The sequence below is a fragment of the Phalaenopsis equestris genome, unplaced genomic scaffold (assembly GCF_001263595.1).
Source record: "Phalaenopsis equestris unplaced genomic scaffold, ASM126359v1 Scaffold000589, whole genome shotgun sequence".
NCBI lineage: Eukaryota > Viridiplantae > Streptophyta > Magnoliopsida > Asparagales > Orchidaceae > Phalaenopsis > Phalaenopsis equestris.
Genome location: NW_018165029.1, coordinates 142674 through 157962, shown reverse-complemented (window position 1 = coordinate 157962; position 15289 = coordinate 142674). Strand labels below are relative to the sequence as shown.

The 15289-nt window shown below is 38.8% G+C and overlaps 1 protein-coding gene across 1 annotated transcript; it reads left to right on the top strand.

Annotated features, from left to right (window-relative positions):
- The first annotated feature begins 4066 nt into the window (after positions 1–4066).
- LOC110029532 lies at positions 4067–15283 on the top strand. Its single transcript, XM_020731861.1, is given in 10 exon segments — positions 4067–4216; positions 4306–5224; positions 5226–8840; positions 9295–9545; positions 9617–9761; positions 11310–11496; positions 12074–12157; positions 12160–12381; positions 13166–13866; positions 14853–15283. Coding segments are annotated over 9 exon segments (6438 nt in total). The 5' UTR covers positions 4067–4216; positions 4306–4402; the 3' UTR covers positions 15264–15283.
- Positions 15284–15289: the final 6 nt, after the last annotated feature.

The window sequence follows — 15289 nt, the reverse complement described above, 5'->3', positions numbered from 1 at the left end:
GTATATTAGAATTTGACTAAGAACCTCTTACCTCGCTTCCCTGTAGGATCGATAAATAGGACTTCACTAGAGTCCTGTATTACTTGAGCGATACGTATACTTGCGTTTGAAATTGTGACAAGGTAAAAAATGGTGTTGATTCTAATTATAAATATATAAATCTGGGTTCATAAATTTTTACATATTAAAAGTTGCATCAAATTTTTGGCGCCATTGTCGGGGATCTAAATCTTCTAGCAGCGGTATGTCAAATTCTTGTATTTTTAGGTATATAAAAGTCGCGGTCAAGTTTTTGGCGTCGTTGCCGAGGATTTAAATCTTCTAGTAGTGATGTCAAATTCTTGTATTTTTAGGTATATAAAGAAGTCGTTGTCATTACGCCAAAGCTGGAGGCGGTTATCCCACAAATCTAAGAGTGTCAACCCTAGATATTTATGTGAGGTTTTTAGGTTGAGTTCAATGTGTCGTCGAGCTTCCTTTAGGTTACATTGCATATGCATGTTTGATATTGCATTTCTCTGGTGTGTGGATCATATTGTATGTTACAAGCATGATCATTTGAGCTCTTCAGGTTGAGCGGTCATCCTAGGTCGATCCCCGATCCTTTTGGGTTTGATTGGCCACCCCAGGCCGACCACCCTATCCTTTGGGTTTGATCAACCGCTACATGTTCATCGCTCATCCTGGGTTCGATCGGTCGTCCCTGGCCAGTCACCCATCCTTTTGGGTCACATTGATTACTTGGATAGATCCATCCACTTTTTTTATCCAACCGGCCACCAAGGCCTTGTCGATCGACCACTTGCATATTTGTATGCTTGTGCATCATATTGCATGCTTGTCTGCTTGCATGTTGTATCATATATTGTGTGTGTTTGTTTTTCATTGGCTTGAGCTGCAAATTCCACTTGCATATTTGTATGCTTGTGCATCATATTGCATGCTTGTCTGCTTGCATGTTGTATCGTATTCTATGTGTGTTTGTTTGCATGATCATTTTCATTGGCTTGAACTGCAAATTTCTCTGAGTTACTACTTCATCGACACACCGTTTTATATGGGCTACTGCCACCACGACATGCCCACCTCCGGGTCACTGCCTCCTCTGCACACCATTTTTTAACCCACTGCCACCATGACATGCTCATCTTTAAGTCACTGTCTCCTCAACACGCCTATTTGTTTTGGCTATTATCGCCATGACATGCCAATCCCGAGTCACTGCCTCCTCGACATACCCTTTTTGTTCGGGTCGTTGCCACCACGGCATGCCATCCCAGGGTCACTGCCTCATCAACATACTCATCTTTTGGGCCGCTGCCTTCATGGCATGTTGGCATGCCTAAAAAAGTGTTATTTTGATATATACATTTAATGCTCATTTTTAATGATATTACACTTTAATGAAATGTATTTTACATATTTTTTATTGCAGGTACAAGATATAAAGTTTTAGAGAAAAATGAGTGAAATCAAAGCAAAACAGGGTCAATTGGAGCAAGATAACACAAAATGAATTAGCACCTAGGCGCTAGACCCTTACATGAAAACATAGCCTGACGACATGGCGTCATGACCTAGCGTATAAGCTCCAGACAGTTATATTGGGCTTCTAGAAGGTTAGCGCCAAGGCGCTATAGTTGGGCGCTTAGACTCCATAATCGGTTTTGATGACTATGCATTGAATTTGGACAAATTTTAAAGGTGTATCTGAAGTGACTATTAAGGATTTTGAGAGTTATCATATAAGGAGTCAAGAGAGGCCATTAAGAGGAGGAGAGTGTGTGTCGTGTGGTGGTTTGGTGGTGTGAAGGAGAGCTTTTAGCGCATGTGTGTCTCTCTCTTGTAGTGAAATTGTAAAAAGAGTAAAGAACTTATCAAATGAACTTCAGAGGATTTGCTTGGGGAGAAGTTTAAAATAAGTACTTTGTAATTTTTTTTAGTTTTGTTTATTATGTGAACTTGAATTTTAATATAAATCATGTTTTATTGTAACATCCTAATGAGTTATGAGTAGTTTTCCTTATTTTTCTCCTTAGAATACGAATTAATCGTGTGTAGAATTAAAATTATTTAAAATTTCTCTTATTCTATATTTGTGATAATTCATTATTTCGTACTTAATTTACATATTCAATTTGACCAATTGGTATGTTAAAACTTGTTATGAAGCCATAATAATCCAGGAGGGCTATGTATTCTGAAACTAGTGAAAATTACATTAATCAGGTGGGTGATAAGGTAGCCCATTGTTTATTGCAAATAAATTGGGAGATAGGTTTTGATGGGTATAAATTGGTGATTCTAGGGTGACAGGCTAGAACTTGAACTAAATTGATATTGAGTTTGAAACTTAAAGACCATTTAGTCCTAAAGAGATGGCACTATGAGTAATCTAGGGTGATAGACTAGAACCAACACAACATAACCTTAGATTTAAGAACTTAACTAGAGGTTAGCTAATGTTTTTTTATGCACTCAAAAAAAGGTAAATAATATAATTGCTTCTATTTGCCACAAAATTACATTTAAACCTTTAAACATTTGATTCCTGAAGATCCGTCTCTTAGTCCAACATGTCTCCAACCTCATGAAGCCCGACCCCAGTTGAGTCAGACGGCCATAACAGGCCAGTCACTCCAATAGGTTCAACTGATTAACACTTTGAGTCATTCCCAAGCGGCGCCTCCAAAATGTCTAGAACCCCGTATCTACTTCAACGCTAGCTTGAGCAGCGTCGCAGTCTAAAGGAGGCGTAGTCTTTGTCCCTTTGCTTGAGGAAGGTCCCATCAACCTATTTAGAGTAGACATGATGGAGGAGCATGCCACTTCCCCAATCTCTTGCTCCACCGACAGAAGATGCACAAAAAATCTAGAAGCCTCTGTCGGGGAAGGGTAAGGGATGACCCCTTGAGTGATTAAATCCGACCCCTCTGGTAGAATTAACACCAAAGCAGGTTCCTGACCTTGTTGCTCAATCGCACCACATGGAGAGCTGACTGTCCAACCTGTTTATTGTTCAGACAGACCGTCCATGCTGTATGTTGTTTTTTCATAGGTGAACCACCTTCTCTCATCATGGACCCTTCCGCAGGACGACCGTTGAGCGAGTTTGATGACCCCACCTCGTCCACCGACTCAAATAATTTATTAGACACTTCAAGTTCGCCATAATGATTTTCAATAAACTTGGTTCTCTGCTTCATCACTTAGGACACCATTGCTAAAGCATTCTCGTTAAATGATCAATTTTATAGACCACCCGTTCTTCATGATCGCAAACAAAAGAGAGGAGAGGATTAGGGAAAAACACAAAAGATTAGGTTTTCCTCTTAAATTTTCTTATTACAGGGATCTTGGCACGAAATTCTATGAACAGTCAATTATTGCATATATTAATAGTCATGAATACAAAACATTTTTTTTAGAATCAGATTCTCTTGTCCTCCTCACAGCTGTCACTATCAAGAAACAAATGAATAGAGGAATTTAATATATACATAAAAAAAGTGTCAGCACAAATCTTGGAGACATATAAAAGCTAACAAAAAAGTATGACGTGGCAAGATCCATCCTAACTTGCACGAGAAAATGTTTGACTCAATGCAAGAATAGGGCGAAACAACCAGCACAAGGCCGACCAACCCATTTTTCTGCCGATAACCTTATCGCCTAAGGCCGCTCGACCCATTTCCAACAGATAGCCTTCCTGCCCACGGTTGCTCAGCCGTCTCTTACCAGGATAATTCTCCGGCCTAAGGCCGCCTAGAGCATTCGTGCGAAGGGAGCCTATTTTCAGAACCCCAATCATGTATAATTTAAAATGACAATAATAATACCCCTCTACTATGCTTACGTTATAGGAGTACTCGTGTAATCATAAGTCCTCATTTCTATAAATAGGATATTCATTTCATGGATAAAGCTTATACGATTTTAGTGTTCAAGATTTTAGTCATACTGTCATTATCTTCTATTTTTTTGGTGCTCTATATCTTATATTTGTTTCCCAAATTATTTTGGATTCAACAGTAAAATAATGTAAGTGTTATATATTGCCTGCGAGGTCAAAACCACCGTCTCTTCTTCGTCGTCGAGCCGGGACTCTATTTCAGGTCATAGCTTTCCCGCTTCAGCTCCATCGCCTTGCCTGAACACTAACATACCGCCGTCGTAGGAACATCCGCCGACATCGCGGAAAAAGAGATCATCTCAGGTAATCTTCACCTTCTTCCACCGCTCATCCTCTCAACTCTTGCTTTTCCCCCCTCGATTTACTCTGAAAATCTGAAACCCTAACCCTAGATATTGGACACGAGGTCCTTTCGATCCTGCTTGGGTGCAGCGGGGAGATCGAGAAGTTTCATGTCGTTTTGGTTTCGGGGAGTTTTTATTGTTTTGTATGGCCTATCACAGCAAATTTCTTTCTGTTAATCTCAACAAATCCTACGGCAAACCTTCGGTTTCTTCGTCGCCGTCCTCCTCCGCTGCCGGTTACGGTAATGGAGGCCCGCGATCCGCTGTTGGAGGTGGTGCGATGGTGGTGCTATCTCGACCTCGGAGCTCCTCTGGGGCAACCGCCCATAAACCTGCACAGAGGCTTGCTGTTCCGCCCCCCGTGAACCTGCCTTCACTAAGGAAGGAACACGAGCGTCTTGATCCGGCTTTGTCAAAACCTTCATCAGGCCATGGAGGGTCTGGGCTGGGAATTGGGAACAACTCTTCGATGAGTTGGACCAAGCCGACTCCACCGATGGAAGATTCTAGTATAAAGGCTGGCGGCTCAAGATCTCTGTCAGCAGTGGAGCAACGAAGTTTTAGCAAAAACTCTCTGCCGCAAGGTTTTATGGAGAAACCTGTTATACTGAGAGGGGAGGATTTTCCTTCTCTCATGGCGACATCTACCTATGTATCAAAGCAGAAGCAGAAGCAAGTTAGCGATAACACTGATGGGCTTGTAGAGAAAACCGAACCATCTTCTGTGGTGGATATGAGTTCAATTTTGAGATCATCACCTCAGATCAAGAAGAATGTCCAGGGCAGTGAAGGAGGATCAAAACGGCTGGTTTTGGATTCCCTGGAGCAATCAAGGCAGGGGGCTGGTAATTTTCCTGGTCCCCTCCCAATTGTGAGACTGAGGCACACATCTGATTGGGATGATGATGAGCGAGATAGGAATCATGTTGATCATTATGATGAAGCTCGTAGTTCTTTGTCAAGGGATGAAAGAGTTTATGGCCTTAAAAAAGGAAGATCGAAATTTTAGCTCTTGGAGGGTAACAGTTGAGCCAAACAGAGAAATTCTGAGTTCCCGTGCACTGCATGTTGATAAGGATCATTTTAGTTCCAGAAATTTAGCTATGAGTAAAGGAACTGGCAAAGAAAGCAACTATGATCGATTGGTTTCCAGTATGGGAATTGGGAATGGAGGAGTTACAGAAGGTTCAAATGACAGGGATGAAGTTTCCAACAATTGGCAAAGAGGGAAACCATATACAAACTCTATGATCTCTAGGGTTAAAGGTGGTTCTACAAATGACTCTCTACATAATTTCACTAAAGAAAGTTTAATGCCAAATGTTGGGAGATCTTATGCTGAGGATGCCAGTTGGGGAGGGAAGGATACTTTTTCTAGTGAAGCCATGTTAGATTTGAAGGCTAAAGTGCTCAGAAAAAAGAAAGAATCAGAGAAGCACACTGATATCTTTGACCCTGCAAGGGAATCCTTTGAAGCTGAGCTTGAAAGGGTTCAACTGTTACAAGAGCAGGAGAGGCGGCGTGTGATGGAAGAACAAGCTAGAGTAATGGAGGCTGCTCGTAGAGAAGCTGAAGAGAGGGAGAGAGTGGCGAGGGAAGAGGAAGAGAGGAGACGGTTACTCGAAGAAGAGGCGAGGGAGGCTGCTTGGAGAGCTGAGCAAGAGAAGTTGGAAGCTGCAAGGAGAGCTGAGGAGCTAAGGATTGCAAGAGAGGAGGAGAAGAAGAAGGTTCTCTTGGAGGAAGAAAGAAGAAAAGAAGCTGCAAGGCAAAAGCTGTTAGAATTGGAAGCCAGAATTGCTAGCAGGGAGGCTGAAGCTAATGCCAATGATAGGATGCATGAAAGAAATACTTTGAGGGATTCTGATCTTGCTAAGTGTGAGAAAACCGAAACAATGTTGGAACACTCTTCCGACTCTCCCTTATTCAATCTGTCCAGCATGAATAGGTTATCGGAATCAGGGTTCCGGCCTCACACTTTGAGTGTTGAGAACCATTCATTTGTTCAACATAGAAAGAACGAAAATAACTATTGTAATACAAACAATTCAACAATTAAATTCCAAGACCAGGATGGATTTTGCTCGAACAGAAACTTTCACCGGAAACAGTTTCAGGGCACTCATGGACCAAAGCCTATCACATCATCTTTTAAGAGAGGGGTGTCTAGTGATCAGGCTCAAACTGGACATAACTGGGATAGAAACAGGGATTTTGAACAATTTAATGGGAGATCCAAATTTGATTCTATGATTGGTGGATGGGAACATGGTCATTTTGATGGAAGCCAGCTTGAATCTTATTCAGAAAGGTCTTTCCAGAGCAGTGAGGTGGGTGACTCGGCCTCTTTTAATCGGGTTCGCCATTCTGTAAGGCAGCCTCGTGTTCCTCCGCCTCCATCCATGTCATCTTCAATTCATAGGAATGCTCGTGGAGCTGCGTCAGATGGCCCAAATTCATCATTTTCAGTGCACGGTGATGCAGGAATCAATCAAACAATCGGAGAAGAAGAATCTGATGTTCGGATTGATTATCATTGTGATTATCATCAAAGAATCATAGACTATGGAGTGGAGCCCAGAATACCTGAATTGATGGAAGAACCTGCTTGTTCTTCGTTGCAGACAGAGGAGAAGAATAGCCCAAGATATGATTCTCAGTCCTCTCTGTCAATCTCTAATCCACCTAGTTCGCCTACCCAACTTTCACATGATGAATTTGATAATTGCGGAGCTGCTGAAGAGGAAAATATGATCTTTTCTGAGGGCAAATCCATGATTCCAGAATTGGATGCTGAGAAAGATGATGCAGAGAATATACATTTATCCCATGGTGAAGATGATGACTGGGCTATTAACAATGAAAAAACTCAAGATGAAGAAGAAGAGGAAGATCATGATGAAGATCCAGATGGTAACCAGGAAGATAATGAGGTTCATGAAAGCTATGCTTGGAAGCTTCAAATGAAAAAAAAGCACGAAGACTTGAATGTTGTTGTTGAGAAATCAGTGGAAATAGGAGCTTCTGGACATTTTTTTCTTAACGAGGATTCCAAATATCAGGAAAATACTGGCATGAATGCGGAACATGTTAGTGATTCCACAGCAGAGCGTGTTTTTGCTGAGAAAATTTTGAACGCCTCTGCTGAAATCAAAGAAGAAACTGTTAAGGAGCAGGAAGATATGATTTTCGGCCTCGCAACAACTGCTGATCATCCTACTGACAGCATCAGAGCATCGAAAAACTCAGGCCAAAATCCTATTGTGGCAGTATCGCGCTCGCCATTGCCTTCATCATCATCGCCTTGCTCCGTCTCAGACTCCTTAGTTCCTCCTACACCTTCTGATCAGAATGATGAACCCGCCAAGCTTCAGTTTGGACTATTTTCTAGTCCTCCATTGATACCTTCTCCAATCCCCACCATTCAAATTGGTTCAATTCAGATGCCAATTCCTTTAAATGCACAGATAGATTCTTATACTCATATTCACCCATCACGTACTCCACTTTTTCAGTTTGGCCAGATATTATATACACCGTCTGCCTCTCAAAATGTGGTGCCTTTAGCTGCAACTGTCTCGTCCTATGCACATCGTTTACCTTCAGTTCACCATCTTATTAATGATGACCATGGAAGCTCTTCGAAGAACCAAGCAGGTCAAGTTTCTACTACAGCAAAGGGCTTGGAGAAAGAAAATTATGCTCCTTCAGCAGAAAAACAACCTGTTTGTGCTCCAGGGATCACTGATCCATCTCAAAGTAATTTGGATTCTGAGCGGTCTGCTGCATTATTAGATGTACCAAGGGATGATCTTATTTCGAAGAGACGGATAACTTCTGGTGTTTCTGATGAGAAGAAAGATTTTCACAACTTTATTTCCGGTTCAGGTAATTCTGAAGCTATTTCAAATAAGAACTTTAAATCCATGGTTTATTCTAAACGGGCACGAGGCAGACCACCTCTGGATTCATTTTCTTCAGCTAGAAATTCTGATATTAAAGGGAACAGAATGATATACAATGTAAGGAATTCCGGTACTTTATCATCTTTTGCGAGGACAGAAGCCTCATATGGAAATTCAAATCGGTTTCAAAGAAGACTTCGAAGGCATATTCAAGGGACTGAATATAGAGTTAAGGAGATTGGAACAAAGCAAATAAATTTCACTGAGAGTTTTAACTACAGTAGCTATAATGTGAAGCCCAATTCTGATCACAGTCTTGTGGGGATTGCCTCAAGAAATGTGGGTAGGAAGGTGGGTGTTATGAATAAATCAAAAAAGCTGATGAATGAAGAGGCATCCCTTTCTGGTTTACAAGACATTAAGAAAGAAACTTTGCAGGCCAGCATGGCTGCTTCAAGCGATTTTGCTGGCAGCAAAGAAAATTTAAATAAAAACGGGATTCTACTGGATGAAATTGATGCTCCTTTGTTGAGCGGTGTTGTCAGGGTTTTTAATCAACCTGGAATTGAAGCTTCTTCTGACGGTGATGGCTTTGTTGAGGTGAGGTCTAAAAGGAAGATATCGAATGAACGGCGAGGGCAGAGGGAGAGAGAAACCAATTCCAAGCATAAGGCTACAAGGGTAACAGATTATTGCTTATGCGGAATCCATTGCTTAACCAGGCAGCCCTTTTTTTTTTAATAGTGAGATGTGTCAAAATAGTCCTCAAACCCTTTGCAAGGATTCATTTTAGTCTGAGATTATATAAAAGTGTCAATTCAATATCCACTCTTTTAATATGGGCTAAAATAGTTCCCACGGAGGACTATTTTAGCTCTCATTCAAAGAATTTGGGACTAATTTGATATTTTTATAAACTGGAGACTAAGATGGCCCAATCTAAATAGCCAGGGGACTAATTTAGCTGTCTGGGGACTATTTTAGCTCTCATTAAAATGTCTAGGACTAATTTGATATTTTTATAAACTCTGGGATTAAAATGATTCATCTAAATATCGAAGGGACAATTTTAGCACTTCACTATTTTGGTATTACTTTGACATCTTAGGTATCTTATATGGTGTTTTTTTATCAGGTACCTCACAGGCATCGCAGTAGTTTTCCAAATAATGGAATTGCTTATAAACCCGATCCGGTTACGACTTTGGCAGTCGAAGCTGCTGCAAAAAACGTTCGTTCTGATCCTGTGATAGCACGAACAAAGCCATCGATGGATCTGGACGCTGCAAAGTTAACCACTACGAACATTACATGCCAGACAATAGCATCTTTTGTCAGTTCTAACGTGAATTCTGCTGATTATGATTCAAAATTTGATAGTTTTAAGTAAGGCTTTATTAGAATTATTTTTGTTGAAATAATTTCTTTTCTAGTTATGCTCACAATATCTCATACAGGTCCAGTCGCACGGCTTCTGATTTCACCCGAGCTAATGATGGAGCAAATGTTGAGCCAAGCTTGTACTTTGGTAACAGTATTGTTGCCCTTGATAAGGCTTCAGTGCCTTTAGGTACCTGGGGAACTGTTCACTTGAGTCAGCCGGTAACTTTCTGAGTATATTTAGGGACATTTACATACATGACACACAATTCTAATGTATTTACTTATCTCACACCTAAAATTTTATACTCGCACGCATATCACTCAAATCTTTAATATCACATAGAAAATGGAACTATTACCAATTTTTAAAAGTGAAATACACATTTTCATGCACAGGGTTAAAGCACCAAAATGCTGTAAGTGTGAAAGTGTAGGCTCTGTTCAGTATCTTTTGTGATCAGCGATATTCAATGGTAGGAGTATTTGTGGAAAAGATTTAGGTGCAATCCCAAGGAGAGAATAATCAATTATTAGTCATATATACTTTATGGGACATTTGCATGCGCACCACCTAATTCCTATGTATTTACTTATATTGCACATAAATTTTGTTTTTTTAAATTTATACCACTCAAGCCCTTCATATGAGATAAAAAAAATACCACCATTTTAAGTTTTTAAAAGTGAAATTCATCATTCAATGCACAAGTAAGATGGTATGCATGTAAAAATTGAAGCTTAGGTGTTAGATATGTAAATACATCAGAGTTGAGGGGTATGTATGTAAATTTTTCATACTCTGTTTATAGAAATGAGGTTACAAGGTTAAACTAAGTTAATTTGATTTTAAATTTGAGTAACGCCTAATAATTGTATCATCTAATTTGTTCTAAAGTTGATCCTAACAATTGAATGGAAAAACTTGAAGCAAATCCTAAAACATTTTAAAACATTATATTAATTTAAATTATTTTCCTGCGCTTATTAATTCTTTTGGACCTCATAAAACTCTTAGCATGAAGACTTACATAGAAGCTATTATTTTGGAAATCTTGTTTTACTTGGCGGAGGCGGCAGAAGAATTGCTTCTTGAATTTCTCTTGAATTTTCAGCATATGCAGGCTGGATGTAAGTTCCAGTTGGTTTGGATGTTGCTCTTGTGGCGTATCATACATTTTTCTCATTATATTATCTTATATTAATTTCATGTTTATACAATTGTGGTAACAAAACATCAACCTTTTACATCTTGTAAGTAACCAAATTCAATTTTGGATTATGTTGGCTGATATTTATCTTCAAGTGCATCTGTAGAACTCGGAAATCATTATTGATGAACTAAACACAAGTATAATATTATATACCTCGCATTTACAATACATACCGCTCAGTTCTAATGTATTTATGTATCTAACATCTAAACATTACCTTTTTACATTTATACCACCCAAAACTTTAATATCACATTAAAAATATCACCATTTTTCAAGAAGTGAAATAAACTTTTTCATGCAAACGTAAAGTGGTATGCATGTAAAAATTAAAATTTAGGTATTAGTTATGTAAATACATAAGAATTGAGTGATATGTATGCAAATCTTCCATTATTTTAACAGGTGAAAGTGATGCATATTTATGAATATTGATAGAATCCACTGCTAGTTTGCCTACACATTTGGAATTTATCTTTGCGTAGTTGTGTATCGTTATATACCACACTTTCGATATTGAGCTTTCCCATTCTCTAAAAGTTTCTCGTTTTTTCAGGCAGCTACCTCAATCCAGTCTCAACTTGAGGAGACCTCAAATCCCGTGCAATTTAATCCAGTTGTAGCTGCTGAAGTTTCTTCGGATGACAAGAAGCATGTGTCGACTAGTCTGACGAAGGAAAGGCTATCATTTTCCTCCGGGAATTTGCCCAACTTCCCATTTGATGGGGAGAAAATTCAGTTTGGTGAGTATTTTATTTAATGCAATTATAGTTATTGGGCATTTGCATACAAACCACCCAATTCCTTTGTATTTACATATCAAACAGCTAAATTTTTTTTTTTTTATTTCTAATACCCAAAATTTTAATATCACATGAAAAAAAAAACAACATTTTTAGCTTTTAAAATGTGAAATACACTTTCTCACGCATGGCTATGGTGGCATACATGTACAAATTGAAGTTTGTATGTTAGATATGTAAATACATGAGAATTGAGTGGTATGTATGTAAATCTTCCAAAATCATTTTGTTATGGTTTTCAAGCAGTCTCGCAGCAGATATTTACATATCAAACTCCTGAACTTTGTTTGCTACATTTATAAAACCCAAATCTCATGTCACATAAAAAAAATATCACATTTTTTAACTTTTAAGAAAGGTAAAATACATCTTTTCATGCACAAGTAAGGTGGCATACATGTAAGAAATGAACTGTGTTAGATATGTAAATATATAAGAATTGAGTGGTTGTATGTAAATCTTCGAAAATTCAAAATGATTTTGAAGGAGTCTCACAGCAGATTTGACTGATCCGCAGGTGCTGTCTCGTCGCGTCTCCACCTCTTCCTCCTCCCAGCCAAGCTGCGCCAAGTGGAATATGGTCCCCTGGATCTGTTATACTGAATTCATCAATTGTTCACAATTTACCTCGCAGTGAGAGAAATTTTTTTGATAAAGAGAAGAGCCATAGTGAGTCTTGTACACATCTGGATGATAATGAGGCAGAAGCAGAAGCTGCTGCTTCTGCTGTTGCTGTTTCTGTAATTACTAATGATGATATTACTGCTTCTACGGTAGGCACGGACTCCATTTCTGGCATTGGAACAAAGGGGATAAGCTGTCCAGGTATTCATCTTTCTTGCATCTTGTAAACCTAAATCTTAAACCGCAAACCGTAAACCCTAAATCCTAAAGTAGGGGTGTAAACGAGTTGAATCAAGCTCGAGTCACCCTCGGTTTTAGCTTAAGCTTGATTAATTAATCAATTTCTAGTTTAATTCTACAAATTTGAGCCAATTTGTTTATCATGAAAGAGAATAATAGCAAGATTTACATGTACCACTTAATTGGTATGTATTTTCATATCTAACACCCAAACATGAATTTTTGCATGTCTGCCACCTTATGAAAATTTGTTTTTCGCTTTGTAAAGGTTAAAAAGTGGTATTTTTGATGTGATATGAAAGATTTGGGTGGTATGAATATAAAAAGTAAAATTTTAATGTTTGATATGTAAACACAAGAATTGGGTGGTATCTATGCAAATGCCACAAAATAATATTAATTCAAAATAGTGTTATAATAAAATGATGAATAGAATGAGCATTTAGGAAATAATAATAATAAATCACTTGATATAAAATGTAAAACATCAAGTTTTAAATATTTTATGAAGAATTTAAAGATAAAATGTTAATATTTAAAATATTTGAGTATATTTCATGTTAATTATATTTTAAGCAAGCCAACTCACAACCTAATGGGTTTCAGGGCTGTTTTAAGCTTTAGCTTGCTATATGATCGGGCTCAATTCACAAGCCACTTATTGCGCAGGCTCATGAGTTAGCTTGGCTTAGTTACACCCCAACCCTAAACCCTAAATTCTGATAAAATGCAATGTTTATTGTAGATGCGATTAGCTACACGAATACAACTGGCCAACTCGCAAGCAAAGAGTCGTTGATTGTTACTCTTCCAGCGGATCTTTCTGTTGATACCCCGCTCTCATTGTATCCCCCTTTACCAACCATTCAATCTCCTCGCCCCATCCTTTCTAATGTCGGCACGACGCAACATTCCCATTTTCCTTACTTCGATACAAACCCCATGCTAGGTGGACCCATATTCACCTTCAGCCCCCAGGACAAATCGATCGTAGCTCAGGAACCACAACAACCGAGTTCAACTTTTGTTTCGGGGCCCACCGGCACTTTCCCGCAATGCCATTCTAACGTTGAATCGTCGTTCTATGGGTCTCCGGCAGGGTTTCCTGCTCCATTTATGAGTTCCCCCGCTGGACTTTCCGGCATTCATGGCCATCCGCCGATGGTCTTTTACAATCACTTTGCCCCGATTGGGCAGTTCGCTCGAGTCGGCCTTAGTTATATGGGCGGCACTTACCTGCCCTCTGGGAAGAAGCCGGAGTGGAAACACACCAGAGATGGCGCGACAGCGACGAATGCGAGCAAGGCTGATCCCGGAGATCTAAACGTTGTTTATGGACAACAAAATGTGGCCCATGCGGCTAAATCGATTCAGCATTTGGCTAATGGATCAGGATTCATGCAAGTAAATTCGCCCTTTACTCTGTTCAATCTTCGACCCTTCCAGGTATTGTTTTCTTTTCCTTAATCTTTGAGTAACGATCGAAATGGTTTTTAACCTTGATTTTTTAAAGGGAAAGCTACATCCATAACACTCAATTCTTATGTATTTACATTTCTAACACCTAAATTTCAGTTTTTACATTTATGCCATCATACTTATAAATTAAAGGGTGCATTTCACCTTATACAAACTGAAATAGTGATACTTTTTACAAGTCACTCATTTTTTGAAACAGAGTTGCTAACAACAATGATTTGAGAAATTTGCATTTATACCAAACCATTCTTATGTCTTTACATATCTAACACCTAAAGTTTGATATTTACATTTTTATTTTGGTGTCGTAAATCTATGCATAAAAGATGTGTTTCACTTTTTGGAAGTTAGTAATCGTTGTGTTTTTATGTGATGTTATTGATTTGAGTGGTATGCATGTAAATATCGAAGTGTAGGTGTTAGATATGTAAATATTGCATGTAAATATCGAAGTGTAGGTGTTAGATATGTGAATATTAAGAATCTAATAATATTGGTTTATAATCTTTAAGCATGCACCGTCTTTATTCACATTTCAGATTCATAGAACTTGGTTTCTTTATCTTGCACAATTGTTGCAAGTCTTTTTACTTGGAAGTTTTTCTGTGTCGCATTTACATGCACACCTCTCAATTCTTATGAATTTACATATCTAACACCTAAATTTTACTTTTTATATTAATACGGCCCAAATCTTTCATGTCGCAGTAAAAATATCATTAATTCAACTTAAAAAAAGCGAAATACATCTTTTTCATCCATGGGTGAGGTGGTAGGTATGCAAAAATTATAGTTTAGATGTTAGATATATAAATACATAGGACCTCATTGGTATGTTTGTAAATCTTCCTTTTTTTAATGTTTTTTTTCACTTATCTCCTACTATTTAGGAAAAATTATTGATCCTATATACACACAACTCCTAACTCAAAAAATTTGAATTTGATTTCCAGTCCTCAACAGAGATACCTGTTCCAGCCCAATGGCCACCCATCCCACACCCTCATTCTCCCAATCCTATCCAACTCCCGACGCCGCCTGAACGGCCCAATATCGCTTCTCCCAATCCGCCTCGTTCCGCCGCCATCGATCTCCCTGACGAGCTCAATCTCATCGAATCTTCGACCGCCAACTCTATCATTTCAGGAGATCGTTCGACGAACGGCAAAAATGATTCGAGCGGAATTATTCCAGATCCAGCTCATAAGCCAGGAGGATCTCCTCCTCCTCAGAAGATCAGTGCTGGGAGCCAATATGGCCGAAGAAACACATTTAATAGAAAGTATGGGAGCAACAATGCATCTAAAGTGAGACAAATATATGTTGCCAAATCTCAGCTAACCAGTTCTGGAGCCTCAAGCTGAAGTCTTTTTTTTTTTTTTTATTTTAG